Here is a 20,288-nt window from a genome sequence, read left to right as displayed (position 1 = left end):
TCTGTCTCAGGCTCTCATTCAGGGAACTGCATTACATTTAGTTGTCACATCTTCTTAGGCTCCTCTTGACTATGACAGTTTTTTTTTTTTTTATACTTCCCTTGTTTTCGATAACTTTAACAGTTTTGTTTTGTTTTGTTTTAGAGAGAGAGAGCACACAAACAGGGGAGAGGAGCAGAGGGAGAGAGAGAAACAATCTCAAGCAGGCTCCACACTCTGTGGAGCGGATGTGGGGCTCGATCCCACAACCCTGGGATCATAATCTGAGCCAAAATCAAGAGTTGGATGCTCAACCGAGCCACCCAGGTGCCCCAACTTTAACAGTTTTAAAGAGCACTGGTCAGGTATTTTTTAGAATGTAATTCATTCAGGATTTGTCTAGTGCTTTTCTCATGAGTAGACTCGAGTTATATAGGTTTTTGGAAAGAAGACCATAGAAATAAAGTGTCATTTTAATCACATCATATTATATGCTTTCACAGGTCACCTGGTTAAAACAGACAGAATGACAAAGAGTGTCAGCAGGCATAGCAATTATTTCGAAGATTAGACCCTCACGACTGCAACTGCTGACATTGTTGTAAACAAGACTTTTAATGGTAACTTGTAAAGCAATGCAGTTAGTGTCGCATCATGGGTAGGCCACAGGACAAATGAAAAAACCTACTGCCCTCCTATTCAGAGAATGGCTACTTGTGGTCGAGGGAAAATTTTCCAGGGATAGAATTACACGCAGATTTTAGAAGTGCCATATCTCAAATATCTTAAACAGAAGTAATGATGAAGAATTCTAGGAAACTGTCAGATAATTCAATAGGGGCTCTGGTGATGACAAAGACACTGATGTCTTACATTCATGAGAAGAACTTGAACAAAATTACTTTATGAAATGAGTATGGAAAAAAGTATTATTTCTAAATTTATAGTCTACATGTGAGATGAAAAGACAATGTGCAACTAAATTAATAAACTGTATATTATAAAGAAAAGATCATTTCATCTATATCCTAAAAAGTTACATATCATCAAGTTAGGGGAGTAACTTTTTTTAGCCATTTTATTAGAAAAATGAGGCACTGTCTCTTATCTAAGGTTGCCTATATTCATGCATATATAGAATATTTCACTGGATATTGATATGCCAAAAGGATTAATGATAGAAACCTAGAAATATTATAATTACACTACTTACAAAATGGACACACCATTTGAAAAAGAAAAGATAAAATTTGATACAAAAAAGACATACTCTGGGGCGCCTGGGTGGCGCAGTCGGTTAAGCGTCCGACTTCAGCCAGGTCACGATCTCGCGGTCCGTGAGTTCGAGCCCCGCGTCGGGCTCTGGGCTGTTGGCTCAGAGCCTGGAGCCTGTTTCTGATTCTGTGTCTCCCTCTCTCTCTGCCCCTCCCCCGTTCATGCTCTGTCTCTCTCTGTCCCAAAAATAAATAAACGTTGAAAAAAAAAATTAAAAAAAAAAAAAGACATACTCTCTTTTTTTAAACCAACAAGTTGCTCAGGAAGGACTGAGAGGTGTCATATAGAGAAAATTCTGCTAAGCTTTTAGCCACGAAAAAAGAATTACATAAACTCCTGAACCAATTAGGACAAGCCCAAAAGTACAAAAGTGTATTTACCAAGAAAGCCAGGCAATGATCTTTAAGAAATCCACCCAAATTCTTCTGAACACCCCTTTGAACTAATCAGGACATCAAAGAAAACTTTTCCTAATCCTGTGGTGTTCAACAGGACATAAGGCTGATAGGCAATTAAAAATATGATGGCATCATACCAAACTCAGACTCCATTCAGTATAAACAGAACTTCACTTCTGTCCATATTTTACATAATCCTAAAGGTCATGGTTCGTGACAGAAATCCTGGTAGTTCAAATACACCACAGACTCAAAACAATTACATGAAATGAATGGGGCACATCAACGTGAATAATACTCACAGTGAAGTTGATGAGGTCATAGTAGAGGTGAAGATGCTTTTGCTTAGTAACATGTATTGCTCCAGACTCATCTCTCTTCACCTGATGATGAAATAAAAACCACCTAAACACCAGCTGCTTTTTGAGCGACTTGTTTTTAGGTACTTAATTATACTCCACCTAGAAAATGATTTCCATTCACATTATGGATAAGCCCAGAAATATTGGCAACTACAGAAACTATTACGCAAATGAAAAAAAACATTCACACCATGATCTATAGTGAAATCCAAGGCATATGTGACAGTGGTCTAGTTGTCAGTACTTCATGCATTTTCACTCTACTATAATTCAGAACAAACTAACTTCATCCCATCAGTGACTGTACTTAGCTAGAGTTAAGCATAAAATGGGATTGACAACATGGCGTGATAGTCAAACAGGTCATTAAAAAAAAAAAAAACAAACAAGAAGGAAGCTGGGACAAAACTAGACTTTTCTGAAGTATGCTATTACAGCTCAAATAGACCCAAAATTTCCCAAGAGAAGCTCAAGTGTCAATATTTTATTTACATATGTGTACATACAGTCTCTAATCTTTAATCATCCTTATAATTTGCTTTCTCTACTTCTACTCCAAGGTGACAGAGCACTGAAAAAGAGACACAGTAGTAATCCAACCCTCCTGAAATGCATGACATCCCATCCAACCTGGGTTCTCTTACACTCTCCCACAGTAGTGTTCTAGATGTCTTCCTTTCCCTTTAAGCCCCAATTTCTCTTTCCCCTTAAGCCCCAATGTCTCTTTGCTCCAATCACTTACAGTGTTGACCTCTCCAGACACCTTAACAACTGAGACCTCTTAATGTAGGCCCTTCATATTCTCTCATCTTTGGTTCACTAAGTCACTTCCCCTGTAAGAAATGATACTCTAGCAGAAGGAGAATGTGTTTCAGCTCCACTATTATAGCTGTGTGACCGAAGGCCAATCACTTACTCTTTCTCAGTTTCGTCCTTTGAAAAATGAAAATAAGCACCAAATTGTTCCCTATTTGGCATATGCTGAAAGTGTTTCACAAACAAACAAACAAACAAACAATAATGCCAACGTTACCTATTCTCCTAAGATTCACTGGAGCCCTTGCTAAAGAAAATCCCTTCATTTCTATACACTCTAAATCCCACCCCCTCCATCAGTGTTTAATATTACCCCTCCCTTGCTGGCATATTCATTCACACTCCCTTTAAAAGGCCCTTTTCCTTTTGCTATCCAACATGTTTCTGACTTTTCTATCTTCAAATTAAAAAACAAAAGCAAAAAGCCTTTCCTTGATTTGTTTCTTACAGACATTTAATCATTGTCTTTCCTCTTTTGGCTAAATGCAATGATTATGTGAATTTGTTCTCCTACACACCCATTTCTTTAACAAGGCTCTACACTGTGGCTTCCACCTCCATTCCATTGTTATTCAGTCCTCTGAAAAGTTTCTAATCAAGAACATTTGCATATCCAGTGGTCTTATCTTCAGTCTTCCCCCTTGATCTTTATTTAATAATGCTATTACCCTGAAACTGACATGGTCCAGAAACCTTTCCTATGTCTCCTGTGTGACACCATACCATCTTACTTCCCCTTCTACCTCTGGGTGCCTTTATTGGAACATTCTTTCTTGACTTTTTTTTTTTTTCCCTTTCCCTTGTGAGTGCCCACCAAGGTTATGGATGCTCTGGCTTTTGATCTTCACAGCTTCAACTACATCTCTATTCTGAAATTCTCACTTGCACTGCAGACCTGGATTGCCATCTGCCCAGAGGACATTCCCTGAGAGAACACTTAAGAATCACACCTTCACTTCTATCTCAATACATTCAAATCCTCTGTAACCCTAACCTTTCAAATAGTTCATGCTTGTAAAATGCAAAGTCAGAATCAAAATGTTTCATTCATGTCCTTCAGTTTCCAGATGCAGTAAGATAAGAAGCTTCATCTTTCCTTTAAAATGTCATCCCTAACTCTCACTGCAACCAAGCATCCTGGTCTAAAAACCTCACACCTGCTTTGACACAAGAACAAAACCCTCCATTTCCCTGCTACCACCTATAATCTATTCTTTCTCCTACTTCCACATCGATCTTCCTAAAATACCACTTTAATCACATCTTTATCTCTTTAATTACCTAAGAACCTGTGACAACTCCTCATTACCAATCTAGGCCAATTATGTAAACTAGATCAGGGGGTCACCAAACTTTTTCTGTAAAAGGCCACGTAATAAATATTCTAGGTTCTGTGGACTATACAGTCCTGTAACAACTGCTCATTCCTGCCACTGTAGCGTGAAAGCTGCCACAAATAATACATAATCAAATGGGCATGACCGTGTTCCAATAAAACTTTATTTAAAAAATCAAGCAGTTGGCCAGATTTGGTACTCAGGCTTTTGTTTGCCACACCGAATAAAAATCTACACCATATATTCAACTTTATTTTCCACAGGTTTCTCACTCTCATTAAACATTTATTAAGCATCGACTACATACAGGCACTGTCCTCACTGCTGGAATCCTTAGACTTATGGAGCTTTCACTCTAATGATGAAGAAAAATATTAGACATGTAATTTTAAAAGTGCTGAATATTACCAAAGGAGAACACAGAAGGTCTTATGGGTGTACATAGCAGGGAACAGTTCAGGAAGTCAGGGAAGACAATGTTAATCATTATTTAGGTAGGATAAAGCGGAAGAGAGCACACAGCTTCCCTGGCAGAGGTGAGAGCATATGCAAAGACACCAAGCCTAGCACCTGGTTAGAAAGCTCTGCCAGAGCCACAGCTAAAAGAAATGTCAGTGGTTTAGGCTAGGGAAGCAGCCATGGGGGAGTAAAAAAAAAAAAAAAAAGGGGGGGGAGTAAATTCAGGAGATGTTGGAGACAGAGTCAACAGGAAGCAGTGAAGAAGCAGAAATGAAAGGAGAAAGGGAAGTGAAAGGCAACCCCTAGGTTTCTAGCTGGAGAAACTAGGTGAACAGTTGTGTCCTTGCTTCACTGAGCTAGGAAACCCAAGAAGAGATTATGCAGACATTCTTACCTCTATAACTTCAGTTCATCTTATTTCTCCCAATATGCATACCCACCCCTCCTGTGATATTGGCCATATATCCTTCATAGAGTCTTACAGGGCCTACCCAGTCCATACAAATCTCTCCATACTCTGAACTCACATCAACTTTTAGTTGTCATCACATAGCTGAATCCTTAAACATAGTCGTCTCCCGAGTAGTAATGAGCATACTGGTTTTGCCTCTCAAACAATACTTGAAGTTATGTGAAAGAAGAAATGTTTGAGACTTCCTTCAACTGTTTCTATGTCCATCAGTGTAGAGAACACAGAACGTGACCAATGATACCTGTTGTCTAATAAATACAGCATATGTAGATAGGTAAGCCTTTAATAGACACATGTACACTCATATATTTATACATACACATAAACCATTATTTGTTGGTCAAAGGAGTTGGAACTGAGGAATACACCATGAAGGGGCATGGAGCTGAGGTGATCACTTGTTTTCCGTGTTAATCACTAAAGCCCTAAATTAAAATAAATGATCACTCTCTCTCCAAAGAATTTTAATAGCATATTTCTTTGACACAATCAATATTAAATCACTGGTAAATCAGGAAAAAATATTATGATAAAAGACTTTTTAACAAATCTAGTATCATATCAGGATTTACCAACAGAAAATGAACAACATCTCCTCTGCAGAAGGCAAGCATGGGATTCACGTAATTATGCACTGCCACAAAGTGCCAGGCCAGCAACGGAACACTGGAAGGATCCATCTAAGTGAAGAGAAGGCCAAAAAAACAACAAACCATCACAGTTAACAGACAGCAAGAAAAAGAGAAAATTAATTAAAAACAGCATCTGACTACTGTTCCTTGATAAAACATCTCCCAATTTCTCATTACAATTCCAGTGAAGCAGGAACTGACTGGGAGGTGTCATGAGGGTACTTTCTGGGTTGATGCTAATTTTGACAGAGGTTTGGGCTACAAAAGTATATACATTCGTTAAAGTTCAGCAAATGTATATTCAAGATGTATGTGTTTCATTGCAAGTAAATTCTACACCAAAGGAGAAACAAATATTCAACTCTAGCTAAACATAATAATGCATGTTGCATATTTAGGCAAAAGAGTGTTTACTTCTGCAATTTAGTTGGAAATACATTTAAAATAAGTGATGGGTGGACAGAGAGATGGCTAAATATATAATAAAGTAAGCTATTAATAACAGAATTTAGATAGTAGGTATACAGGTGTTCAATGTAAAATTCTGTTTCTTTTTTTGAAAATGTTAATATTGGTAAAAACGATAAAAGACATTAGGAAGATGCAAACACATACCACCATGATAAACCTCACTTAGCCAGGGAAGCTTAGGTTTCTTAGGTTTAAGAAATGTTAATGACAATCTAAGCTAGCTGCACCATCTGAAAGAGCAGATCTGCTTCCCCAGGGACCCAGAGATACACAGAGTAACAACAAACAAACAGAAGAGTGATCTCCCTCAGTATCGGCACTGCGTTTGCAATTAGTCTTGGCTCTGTACCATCGTTCTCCATCTCATCCTATCAATACCTCTCCTCACATATACACTGGAAGATCACAACTCTCTGAAAACAACCAAGCAGGAAAAGAAAAGGAAACTGGGGTATGCATAATCGATTCTGGGAAGTATCATCCCCCAAAGTAAAATACTAGGCAGAAGCCAAAGAAAGCACAAGTAGTAGCAATTTATGCTAGATCTTACGATGGGGTGTTCTCTATCTGTAGTTCAGTAGCAAAGCAGCAGCTGTTTATGAGAGAACAACTTAAAACAATAAAGGTAGAAAATTAAAAGTCTCATGATCCCAGAACACCACTCTAGTCACCAGTTTATGCTGCTTTGGTCACATGAAGGTTAAGACCAGACAAATGATCTTTGGAGCAGTGACTTCCATTCTACCTCATTTTCTAACAATCTCACAGAATTCACCACATACAAGTCATTTTCCCCCTCCTGGATTGGTCTTTTTGCTAATAAGATGGAGAGGTTTACTCACCCGTCCATAGGGAAAAGTCATCCACACTTTCAAGGATGGTTTCAATCCAATGACCAGTATCTTTAGAAGAAAAATGTATTTTTAATGTTTATAATTTTCTATTTTGGGTATTCAAAGCCTCTAAAAGTTATGAGTTTCACCTTCTAAATACACTGACCTTTGTTAAGGATGCCATGGCCAATAAGGAAAACTGTGTGATGGGATGATCTTTCAACTCGGGCTTAGAATGAAGAGGCTCAATACAGCAAACTTCACCCTTGGAACCACTGAACAGACACCTAGATTCACACGTTCTCACTCCCATCACTCTCCTGCAAATGTAACCAAAACATTCAGAATTGATTTAGTAATGAGATTCAAGACACTACCATCTCAAGCATGGACTATTACAGTAGCCTCCTAACTCCTATTCTTGCCTCCAACAATCTAACTCCGTAAGACAGCAACACAATCTCTGTAATGTAGAAGTCAGATTTATCACTCTTCTCCTAAAAACAGCCCAATGCCTGGCCGCTGTACATAAAATAAAATCCAAACTCTTTACAATTTTTTAAAAGTTCCTGTATGATCTGGCTCCTACCTTCACTGCTCTCCCACTACTGCCAAAGTCACGCTCCAGCCACAACTGCCTTCTTCCCATTGTTCTAGCAAGCCAAATTTGTGCTTGCTTCAAGCCTTTGTGCTCGAACATCCCTCTGCCTAGAACACTTCTTTGCATTTGTTGACCAGATTATCATTCAGGTCTTTGCTCAAGTGTCACCTTCCTGAATTATCTTCAGGTGCACTCCAGCAAGCGGACTGGTCTTATTCTCTTCACAGCACTCATAACTATCTGAACTTACCTCATTTATGTGTTCATTTATTGTCTGTATCCCTACCCCAGCCCCAACTAGAAAGTAAGTTCTATCAGAGGAGCAACCTTGTCTGGTTCACAGCTGCAAGTCTGGTGCCTAGAACAATGTCCACCCATAGGAGATGCTCAACAAATATTAGCAGAATTAACAGTACTTTGTAAGCAATTACCTTGTGCTTAGCAGTATTAGAAAGTATAAGAAATATAAGAAACATAATCCTTACTCTGAAAACTTATGGAAACACAGTACACATTGAATTTTATGTTCTACTTCTTTTTTAAAACTCTGCCTTATAATTATTCTCCCATATATCCAAACAGTCTTTACTCTTAAAGAGAAATAGGGCAATTCGAAGGTAATAAAAACCTTTCTACACCTGTCTGTTAGGGTTATAATCACCTAGACCTGAAGCCTAAACCAAAATTAGTGACATACTCCAGAATTATGGTTCCTAAGCCTGACAGCTCATATGAATTCCTTGGGGAAGAGTTCAGCATCCCAACTCAGACCTACTGAGATAGAATTTTGGGACACCAGGCCTGGAGCTCCAAATGCCTCCCAGGTCACGATAATATACAGACATAACCTATTTTCAATCACATGGGTTTTCCAGACCTCTTCATGTTTAACTTCAAGTCATTAAACCAGAGTTAGTCTTTTGATTTCATTTCTCAACAAATGTCCATTAGTCTCTTACTTAAATGTCAATTCAAAAACAGAGCCTCCGCTGTCATTGCAAATTGCAAGAGTTGGATCATCTGTAAACTAAACAGAGAAGAAATTAATTTCTTACAGATTTTTCAACAACCAGTCAAGTATCAAAAAGGTAAGGGAAAAAACTTACACATTTTAAAAATCTAAAAACAAACATAATTCAATAGCATTTGAAATCACCTAAACTTGATTTAGCTCATCATCCTAAATATTCAGAATAAAAATGACTCACTGTCTTCAAAAAACTGAGGCTTTAAAAAAGTAAAACCACCTTCGATCAGGATAAAAGAAAAATAAAAACTACGACTCATATAAGCCCTAAAGTTTTCCACTTGGTTTCTTAATGTTAACTTTTTCTAACATGCTATTAAACTGAATAGGATACATTGGATACATTTGCAGTTGTCTAGTTTCCAAGAACAAAGACACAGTGAAAGATATTTGCTATCTTTGGGAAATAAATTTGAATATGTTTTCTATATAACTGAAGAATTAACCCATTTAAAACAGTTGAACTTTTTATGTAACTCTGCCAAAAATGTGCTTCCACCTGATCTTTGACAGGGTATACTTCAGTTATTATTACCTACTCTGGAAAACCCAAAATAACGAATAATGTTCACAATGACAGCCTTAAGGGCTTATGAGGTATGGTAAATATGAATGCTGTATGATACAAAAGTGAGTAACCTGAGTCATTTATAGTGACTAGTCTCCCTAACCCCATAGGTTGGTAAGCCATCCCAAAGCGCATGTCTTCATCCTCTTAGTCAGAGACAGTTGAGGTACCAGAGGATACTGTAAAATTATTTTTCCTCAACCCCACACACAACCATAACAAAGAAGACCCACACCTGTGCTCTCAACTCTCCTAGCTGAGCAACTGCCAGAGTGGGAGGTATATACCTGGAATGTAGGAAAAGCAGTTGAACTTGCAGTTTTATTAGTCTTCTACTTATATGTATGCGTTTTGTAATGTACTTAAATATTAGTACAGTAGTACATTCATACTATTTCTTAAGAATATATATATATGTATGTATGTATGTGTGTATGTGTATGTATATGTATATATATATATATATATATATATATATAAAAAGGATGTAATCCCAAATTGTTATTGATGGTACACAGGGTTAAGTTTGGAGAACAATGAGTAAGAGTACTAAAGCACACATGGCCGTTGTCAATCCAAGACCCAGGAAGTATTCAACCATATACATCACTTGCTACTTCTTACTGCAATGTCCAATCTCAAGCAAAACAATGGCTACTACTTCTATGCTTTTAAGTTTATTTTGAGAGACGGGAGTGGGGAGAACACGTGTGCACCTACGTGTGTGAATGGGACAGGGAAAGAGACAGAGGGAGAGAAAGAATCCCAAGCAGGCTCCATGTTGTCAGCACAGAGCCTGATGTGGGACTCAATCTTACAAATTGTGAGATCATGACCTGAGCTGAAATCAAGAGTTGGACGTTCAACCAACTGAGCCACCCAGGTACCCCTGACTTCTATGCTTTTCACCTCGGCTGTATTCCTCTCTTTCCTGTCGGCCTTTATCTCTTCTGTTTCCTATTGTTTCTCTCAAGGATTTTGCTTTTTGCTGTAAATGGACTATCCTTTTACAAACACCACCAATTAGTTATTCCTTCAAGCAAACATTTATTGAGCAGCTACCATGCATAACACAAAAACAAATGAGAAACAGATTCTAGTTTCAAAAATCTTCATCTATTAAAGGATGTAAGACATAAAAACAAACAACTATAACATTTTAGAAGTTGGCACATACCATAGGAAAGGAGGTCAAGAAAAATTGCCATGATGTTCAGAAAGAGGAGAAATTCTACTTTTACTGGTCTGGTTGTTTTCGTTGTTACTAAATGCTTCAATGCTGCTCTGTCACAAAAGACTTTTATGTAACTAACCTAGATGCAGACACATAAACTCCAGATGCTTACAGACTTTAAAAAGCGTATGTATGGATAAGAGGTCTGCTCAGCTAAGCAACCAAATGTGTACATGATTAAAATCTAGAAGATCTGATTTTAGACTTCCCTAGTTACAGTCCTTTACCTTTTATGCTTCTGAACATGGGCTTGACAGCATACAAAATCCAAAGTTCACATTGTATTTATAAATGAAATCTGTTACCTAGGTTGGTTTATTTTTTTCAGATTGTAAGGAGAAAGCCAAGATGCAAATCTTAATGCTTTTCCCTTAGAGGCCTGAAAGAAAATAAACCAACAGATGCATTTTTAAACATAATGCGAACCTTGGTTCTTTCACAGTTGGTGCCTTGAACCTCAGGTAATTCTCAACCAAGTGTCACAGAGCAACGCTGTTGGGTAAAAAGACCTTTTAAAATCTTCCCATGAGTTTTCAGCAGGGTAATGCCTGTCTACTGACAACCTGTGGTCCAGGATCACATCAATGTTCTCTTTCTGCTACTCATCTATACAGTAGGCTAGCCCATCTTCAGTTCTAACCTGGAAAACATCCCATTGGGCTAGTAAAAAAAAAAACTTCATTTTCAAGGATTCTGTTTATAAAGAAATGTGCTTAAAGATGCATTCAAAAGCATAATAACTAAAATGATCAGACAAAGTAAGCAAAGATATTACCTTAATATGCAATATTGCTGTTCCTGGAGGATGAGCATCTGTTATTGATCTTAGAAGTTTTCCACTGGCCAAATCCCACATCGTGATCTACAAGACAACTAAATGCTTCAAAAACCAATTTATTGCTCTTTTTTGGACTTAAGTATCCTGCCTTCTGGCTGAAATAATCCATCCCTGGTCTATAAACATTGCAGGCAAAGAACTATGAAGTTGAAACATAATTGAAGAGTGCAGATCCATTAAAGCACAGGGCCTTTGTTCTGTCTTCATCTTCCCTTCATCCTGCCCAACCTACTTTTCCCTTCAGATTTCAAATAGTTCTCTTATACTGAGACAAGTAAAAAACTTCTTTAATGAGTCAATCTCTTTAGCAATGGTAAACCTTATAGGAAAGGCTTACTGCCAAACTAACTAGTGATGTATAAGTCAGAAGATGAGAAAGGCCAAACCTTACTGCTAGTTTCATAAGTAGAAAGCAATACCCAAAGAGCTATCCAGTAACACAGCGATGAGAAGACAGAAAGCAGAATATAGTATATTTAAAAAGCAGCAACAACTATCTACACTACTCTAAGGAAGTAAATTTTGGTGCCACAGCCAGGTTGGTTTATAAAAGCTATTTACTTGTAAATATGGATAAAATAAAGTTCATGTTTACCTGTCCCTTAGCAAAGCCACAGAGAAGTCTTGAGCAGTCGTTGTTGATACTGAGGGCAGAGATGGCTCCATACTGACCTCCAACACTAGTGTTCCCCAGACAGAGTCGCAAAGCTTGATTCTGATCTAAAAAACAACATATAAAATCAGGTGAAAGAAATGGAAGATTGAAAAAAAATACAGTATTAGCTTGTTTTTAAAGACTTGGGAGGTAGCAACAATCACAAGAACCATATGATGAAGCTACATTCATTTTAATGTATTTACTGAAGTGTCTACTAGATGCTGGGCATTGAGTTAGACACTAAGAATGAAGAAAAGGGGAGCCTGGATGGCTCAGTCGGTTAAGCATCTGACTTCGGCTCAGGTCATGATCTCGCAGTTTGTGAGTTTGAGCCCATGTTGGGCTCTGTGCTGACAGCTCAGAGCCTGGAGCCTGCTTCAGATTCTGTCTCTCCATCTCTTGGCCCCTCCCCTGTTCATGCTCTGTGCCTATTTGTCTCTCAATGATAAATAAATGTTAAAACAATTTAAAAAAGAAGAAAAAACCAGTTATCTACAAATAAGCATAATGTAGAACATGCTAACAATAAGTGAAAAAATCCGTAAGTATCTGTAGGTCTTTGAACAAACCAACTATCTTTCATCTGTCTCATTCTACAATTTTATTTCCTGCTGTTTTCAGGATGCGAGGTTACAGAGAATACCATCTTTTAAAGTAGCTCTAAAATTTCAAATATCAAAATTTATTAATTTGGAATTTGGCTGAAATTTACATTTATATTACCCATGAAGAAAAGGTTTCCTAAGGAAATTAACAATGCAAAGAAAATTACAGGGTAAACATTTAAACTACTTATTTTTCAAGCACCAACATTTGATATGCTAAAAGCAAATAATTCAAATCTCTACTAGATGAAGTTACTTAAGGGCAAGGATCTTGCCTCAATCACCTCTGATTTTCTCCAGGAGGTACTTAAATTTATTATTTAATAATTAAAAGAAATTCCTCTAATGTTCTCATAGGCAATGCTTATTTTGTATAGAGTTCATTATTGTACCTACTTGAAAACAATGAAATAAAAAATTTACGAAGTCACACCTACAGGGGCACCTGGGTGGCTCTGTTGGTTAAGCGTCCAACTCTTGATTTCGGCTCAAGTCTGATCCCAGGGTCATGGGATCGAGCCCCCTCTGGGCCTCCACACTGGCATGGAACCTGCTTAAGATTCTCTCTCCCTCTTCCTCTGCCCCCTTCCCCACACGCACCTGTGGTCCCACATGCTCATTCTCTCAAAAAAAAAAAAAAAAGGCATATCTACAAATTTTAACTGTTTGGGGGAAAAACTCACCATATTTGCACAGTATGGAGTTCTATGACCTCATTTGGCAATTGCTTGTGCCTCCCTTAACTACTTACATGCTACTCTCTGGAGATAAGTATGTCTTACTTCCACTATTAGACTATGTTCTCTCTAAGGGCTAAGATCATGAGTGAATTAACATTCCCAGAATACCAAGCCTGGTGCCTTGCACTCAAGAGGCACCTGACAATCATCTGAATAGCTTCCACATTTGCAAATCTTCTGTCTGTAAGGGTAAAACTAATTACCAGAAAGACCCTAAAGATACTCATTCTCAGATCTAGGTAGTAATACCATGTAGACCTTTTGCTTGTCCAAAGTGAATACTATACAGTTTTCTGTGTTCCTAAACTGCGCAAATAGCAATCCTCACCTACCAAAGGAGCTCTGACACAATTAATGGATGTATCATATCTGACATACAGAAAATATTCAGTGTTTTCTGAAACCATCTTATTTTTTTATGTTTTGAAAGTTTTTATTTAAGTAATCTCTACACCCAACATGGGGCTTGAACTCAGAACTGAAGAGCTGCATGCTCTTCCGACTGAGCCAGCCAGGCACCCTTGAAATTATTTTAGATTTCAGCCTTCTAAGATGAATATTCAAAAAGGAATAAAATTCATAAATATACAAGGTCTTATGTATTTAAAAAGTCATTATCTTTACCCACATCTAGAATTATTATAATTACTGATTTTTTCCCCTTACTTTTTCTTTACTTAAATTCTTTTCCTCTCTCTCCCAATTTGATGCAAATTATTAAAATGTCCTTTATTCAGTTTTCCCAACTCTGAACATGACACCTCATTTCATTTTACTTTACTGAAACTGCCTAAAATAGTGTTTTCCATGATCTTATCTTGTCAGGGCTGCCTTTTACAGTTAGTGGATTATCCATGTATCTTATTTTGCAAACTGTCAAGACAGGATGGTTAGGCAACAGTGTTCTATATATATATATATATATACATACATACATACATACATACATACATACCCTATTTGGGTCCTGCATGTAGGCAACAGACGGAATGAAAGGAAGACAAAGACAGACATTCCTTATCAGCCCCACAAAGAAGCCCCTTAAGTCTGGGCTACCTGCCTTCCAGGTACAGAAAAGTGATTGAATAGCATCCTGCTGGGATCCTTTGTGTTTTGAGATCCAAACTGTACACATTCTGATCCACCAATACTTAAAGATACTACTGCTTTCAGATTTAGCAAAGTTCACACATTAGACTATTTTAAGTATTCTTACAACTCAAGGAGAGTAAGAATAAAATTAAGGAAAACGATAAAGAATTACCATACCATTAAGAGAGGAAATAAAAAGAGGGAAAGAAAACTTCTAGATTAAAAAACCCAAACAGGACTCTCCTTTCCGGACTATGGATCCTGCGTACTAAAAACCAGCTAAGAAAGGGGACCAAATTATCAAACTTGGTCATTCATGAAGTATGTATGAAGTTTACATCCCACAGGACTGTGTTAATGAAAGCATTCTCAACTTTTTCCCTTGATTTTTACAATGTATTCATTATCTTCATAATGTTCCTTTATATGGTAAGCATGGCAGTGAGGAGATAGTGTATAAAATGTAACCTGGTTTTTAACTCCACAAAGATATTAGTTCATATTGCTGTCTTTATACATTCTATATTTGTGGTACCAAAGTAATAAACCTATCAAGCAATTTAGATGAAATTCAGAAAAGGGAGAATTTCTGTGTAAAGAAGAAACCAGAATCTCATGGGAGAGGTTTCTTCTACTGAGGTAACTAAACATTCTTTATCCCAGATTATTCTGGACACTTCTGGGAAAAGGTATTTGGTAAAAATAAACATAAAACCTCTTCCAAACACTTGAATTCTAAAGTTATATGGAAAGAACAGAAGGATCTGGACAGAAGTAAGAGATGAAAATCAGAGCTCTCCATATTGCACTCCCCCAGGGGGGCTCTTGATCACCTTAATTTTTAAGGAGAAATTCTATTTTTCCCTATTCGCGAAGTCTGCTTTGCCTATTGTTGGGAGAAACCATTAAATTAGCAGTACATCTAATTTCATTTACAGAGCCAAATAAAATCACATTTGGTTGGCATTCTCAACTTAGTTTTCAAAAAAACTTGAGTGGGTCCTTATAAAGCAAATAACTCCAGGCAAGAAATATGAAATGAGACTATCGGTTTTCCCCATAAACTTCACAGAGTTGGCACAGAGTTTAAATAAGAAAATGCCTGTGAAAAATGTGAAAACTATCAAATGGTACAAATGCAAGGAATTATTGTGAATGATAATAGCTTGCCAATTAAGACAACGTGAAGTCTAGTTATCACAAACACTGCAATGAATTATATCTATTTATTAGTATATCTTTCAAAGTATACTTTGCTTAGGGCAGATCTCCTCAGCATATTCTGGGCTTAAGAGTAACGTGCTAAATAGCAAAGAAAAGCCACAAGTAATGTATAAAGTCTGTAATAGCCATAAAATCTAAATCTGAACATACTTCAAGAGAATTTCTGCTCTTTCCATATACCAAAATTGACCCCATCCTCTATTTCTCCATCCCTAATTTGTTTTAACTAGTTCCCAAAGACCTTCAAAGAAGGAAATAACTAGATCCTAGAAGAAATCAAGTTTAATTGTGTGTATAGAGCTCTCTTATTGCCAGCATTCATCATTCTTTAATACTACTCTTTTCTTACCCTTTGTGCATATTAAAATATTCTCTAAGACCAAAAGAAAAGAGAAGAGGTATTAGAAAATATGTTTCATCAATGATCATAAAACAGGTGAAGCACTTTACCTGTCCTCCACCTAACCAACACACAGAATTGGGAGTGCTCATCCCCTCTGGAAAGCTCACTGAAAGAAAGAAGCCCAGGATACAGAGAAACCCCATGGCTAACTGGCTATCATCTAGAATGATGACGCTTACAAATAAGTTAGTAGTGTTCATTTATAAACCTGCTCATACCACCGTAATGTTACTGGATTTTAAAAACTTAATTAAACAATACATTAACTGATGAAATACACTGACCAAAAAAAAAGTTGTTTCCGTGAAAAGTAAATTAATGCTCACAAAAAAACTTGGTAAAGGTGTTTCTTTGAAAATCTGTCCCGTAATAAGATGTGGACAAGATAACTGGAGAAGATTAAAGAGTTGTTTTGTAAAAATCTGTAATTTTGCACTCCTCAACTGATTCGCAGGTGCCTAAGCTTTTACCATTTTTTCTTTTAAGTAAAAGTGCAAATTTTATATGACTCATTACTGATGCAGGTTATTCCAAAAAAGAGCCGCAGACTTCCAACTGGCAGATACAAACTCAAAGAAAAGTCTTTGGACTGTATCAAAGGATTAAGGAGAAAATGAATATTTGTATATTTTCAATTAAAATAAAACACTGAAGGTACACATACATATCTTTATAATTTTTAACAAATCCCTGCTTTAACCAGTTTGTTAGCTGGATTTTTTTTAGTAAGCAGTTCATAAAAGGGCACCAACTGTAACTGACAGCATTCTCTTTCAACACTAAAAAGGTCAAAAGAAAAACAGTCACTCATGCAAACCAAAATTACTATACCTTTTCCTTTGAATCCATGGAGAAAAGATCAAAAGAAAGAGAAAAGCAAGAAATCAGTCAAAAGTTCAGAGAAAAGACAGGTAAAATTTCAAAAGTATAAGTGACAACCTTTAGTTATTTCTGGGAATGATACTAAATGTGATTAACTGATTTACGATTACATTCAGATATTGGTTATGGCAAAGAGAAAATGCACAATATTCAAATTATAGTACAATAAGTAAATCCAAGTCCAGTAAGTTTGGTAGAAATAAAAACAACTTCAAAAAGATAATCTATGAAAGTATACTAACAATCCCCCAAAATAGGAAACTAAGAGCCCCGGAATAGAGACACATCTTTACAAAGATTTGAATTTTTGAGATCCTGTATAATAGATAAGAACCAAGATATATAATAAATATCATATACCTACAGTCCGTAAGAATAGGCAACATACATCACCTCTAAGAAGCTTATAATTATCACTATTTTAATGACCCACCTCTAGTCCAAAAAGAAACTAATGTTACTTAAAACAAACATAATTCTTCTGCTACATTTTTCCTACAATCACCAAAGATATTTAAACAAGACCAGATTTAACCTGACCTCTAATCTAGACACTTCATAGTATCATTATTCTGACATTTGTTACTGCCATTAAAATGAGTTTCAATCCATTTGTTAAAACTCACTGTCCAAATAATTTGATTCTACAAAAATAATGACAAAAAGTTAATAACTGCATGCTTAAAACCCCAAAGCATAACCAGAATATTATCATTCTTTCTCGAAATATTCACTTTGGCATACTTTCTCTTGCATGAGACTGTAGAGAAAGATTACTGTTTCATCATATCTACAAGAAAGCTGTTGAGGGGCGCCTGGGTGGCTCAGTCAGTTAAGTGTCCGACTTCAGCTCAGGTCATGATCTCATGGTTCCCGAGTTCCAGCCCCGTGTCGGGCTCTGTGCTGACAGCTCAGAGCCTGGAGCCTGCTTCGGATTCTGTGTCTCCCTTTCTCTCTGACCCTCCCCTGCTCGAGTTCTGACTCTCTCTCTCTCAAAAATAAATAAACATTAAAAAATTTTTTAAAAAAGAAAGAAAGCTGTTGAAACCTAAAAAAATTAAGAAGCAGGCCCAAGGAAATTAAGGAGACAGTAGCAAAAGACATCACATACTCTTCTGTTGGTTTTAAAGTATTCATTTTAATTTGTCGCAGTAGCTTTACATGGGTTTGCTTATAAACAGACACATATTCCTATAACTTTGTGGTAAGGAAGGGATGTCAAAGCAGAGTTGAGGAAAAGTGAGCATTAGTAAGCAAGAACAAAAAAATCAACTTGCATTCTGCTGACAGACAAACATACACATTATACTCGATCCTCATTCATCTTCGTTCTTCTATTCTTTTCTTCACATATCTTGGAATTTGCCTCCTTTTCTCTCAGGACAGACTTGCTGAGAATGGTGAAAATGCACTGATGTAGGATTCAGTGTTTCTTAATTCTGAACTTGGCTCTGTGCAAATCTCTTAACCTCGCTGGTTCTAACCCACCTCATGTAAAAGAGGACTGACCTAAAAAGTAAGATCCTTTCCCCAAATTCTTTTGATCTAACACCAATTCTGCTCCCAAAGGAAAATAAGCATTCTTACACCTGATAGGACAGCAGGTGGCTAAAACTTCCCAGAAGCAATCAGGTTATATCACAAGTGTTTAAAATGTTCATACCCTAATTCATTCATTCATTCATTCATTCATTCATTCATTCATTAAATGTATAAAACCTGGAAAAAATTAAAAAAAAAAATAAAATGTTCTGACCTTAAGTAATTCTACTTTTAAGAATTTGTCCTAAAGAAGTAATCAGGTGCACAAAAATGCAGTTACAAAGATGTTCATTGCTATACTGTTTGTTTAGAAACAACCAATAGTAGGAAATGGTTAAGTAAATTGTGGTGAATCCATTTAAAAGAATACTGTGTAGCCATTAGAGATGATGTTAGAGATGAATATATAATTACATGGAAAGATGTTCATTATAACAAAAAGCAGGTTACAAATTCACATGATTCCATTTTAGATGTGTACATATACACACACATGTACAAAATAAAAGATTAAAGAGCCATATAGAAATGTCAGGGATTATTCCAGGATGCTGGAATCTGCTATTTTATATCTTTAATCTTTTGCTCATCTCAATTTTCTACTATAAACACAGATCAATTATAAAATAAGAAAAAAATTATTGACAGAATCAATTCTAAAGTACTCTCAAAAGAATTATATTTTTGTGTCCATTCTTCCTACCTCCAAACAATAAAGCTTTATTTAAATCAATCACCTTTGAAAAATCGCATGATAATTTAGATTATTTGTAAACAGGAATTCAAATTGTTATGAATAGGAATTCAATATTTATAAGTAGGAATTCAAAAATTGCTCAAAAACAAGGGGAAATAACCAGTTTTTCATTCATACGGTAAATAATGATGTAAGCCCCACAGAGATCAAATTGCAGTACTGTTATTAAAGTATTCCCAGGTGATCCTTCTACAAATCCTGTAGATTCCTTAATAAAATACAGTGTTATTGGGAATTCCATTTAGGAGAGATGCAAAAGACTTAAGATTCAGAAGAGAACAATTAAAACTGCCAGACAAATATTATCTAACAGTTTTTAAATTAAAAAAAAAAAAAACCAGAAGAAAATGTACTGCTCATTGTACTAAATTCAAAAGCAAAGAGTAATGAAACTAGGGTTATTTCGTCTCAGGTAGAAAAAGAAAGAGAAAATACTTAAGACTATCATCTAACATAGAAACGAATGAATGTTATATTCTCAACCAACAAACACATGTGATTATGGGCTAGAAAATTTTCAATTTAGAGGAATTTACAATGTAAATGAAAAAGAACTTATTGTCAGTTTGAGTTACTAGGAAAGCCTGTGAATCTCTTTTCCTGAAGATCTGCTAGGATATGATTTAGAATCAAAAATCACCACCACCACAAACTGAGGCAGACAAGATGACAACCCAAGGTCCCTTTCAACTTTATATTCTTTCTGTCTAGGTCTGTAGAATCAAAAGATATGATATGATAACTTATAAATTCTTAAACAAGAAAATCAACTTGCAATGAGCAACCAAATGAACTTGGGTCAAGTAATTTTAACTATAAAACTATTGACTGCTACTTTTCAAGTCTTCCTGCTTTTGTTTTTGTTTTTTTTACAAGAATATAAAGTTTACAATTAAACTGTTATTAAAAGATATAAAATATAAAAGGATACTTAACATTCACAATAAAGGAAGTACTTAGAAAATTTACCAAATATTAAAGCCAATCCATGAGATGTACCCACTGCTATCAGACTGGACACTGCCTGAGAACAAAAGGGAAGATTGTGTTTTGAGATATTACATCGAGGATCTTGAAACAATG

At 36.3% G+C, this 20,288-nt stretch overlaps 1 protein-coding gene across 12 annotated transcripts in view; it reads right to left on the bottom strand.

Moving 5' to 3' along the window:
• The window catches only part of VPS8 (VPS8 subunit of CORVET complex), a 256,338-nt gene that overhangs the window by 207,426 nt on the left and 28,624 nt on the right, over positions 1–20,288 (bottom strand). For 9 of the 12 annotated variants that reach the window (XR_005792281.1, XR_005792282.1, XR_005792283.1 and 6 more), the window contains exons 7-15: positions 20,175–20,229; positions 16,856–16,861; positions 11,898–12,022; positions 11,240–11,326; positions 8,595–8,662; positions 7,201–7,354; positions 7,044–7,103; positions 5,671–5,778; positions 1,955–2,035 (exon numbers count right to left, since the gene is read on the bottom strand). Coding sequence is in view for 9 of the 12 variants with exons in the window: in XM_040480980.1 (XP_040336914.1) it covers positions 1,955–2,035; positions 5,671–5,778; positions 7,044–7,103; positions 7,201–7,354; positions 8,595–8,662; positions 11,240–11,326; positions 11,898–12,022; positions 16,856–16,861; positions 20,175–20,229 (744 nt within the window). In the remaining 3 variants the exon portion in view is untranslated. The remainder of the gene's footprint in view (positions 1–1,954; positions 2,036–5,670; positions 5,779–7,043; positions 7,104–7,200; positions 7,355–8,594; positions 8,663–11,239; positions 11,327–11,897; positions 12,023–16,855; positions 16,862–20,174; positions 20,230–20,288) is intronic. The other 3 variants (XM_040480981.1, XM_040480985.1, XM_040480986.1) reach the window with 2 other exon arrangements.

This window comes from Herpailurus yagouaroundi, unplaced genomic scaffold (genome assembly GCF_014898765.1).
Source record: "Herpailurus yagouaroundi ecotype Mexico unplaced genomic scaffold, PumYag 159, whole genome shotgun sequence".
Taxonomy (NCBI): Eukaryota; Metazoa; Chordata; class Mammalia; order Carnivora; family Felidae; genus Herpailurus; species Herpailurus yagouaroundi.
The sequence above is the reverse complement of the archived record's forward strand: the minus strand, read 5'-3'. Positions and strand labels throughout refer to the sequence as shown.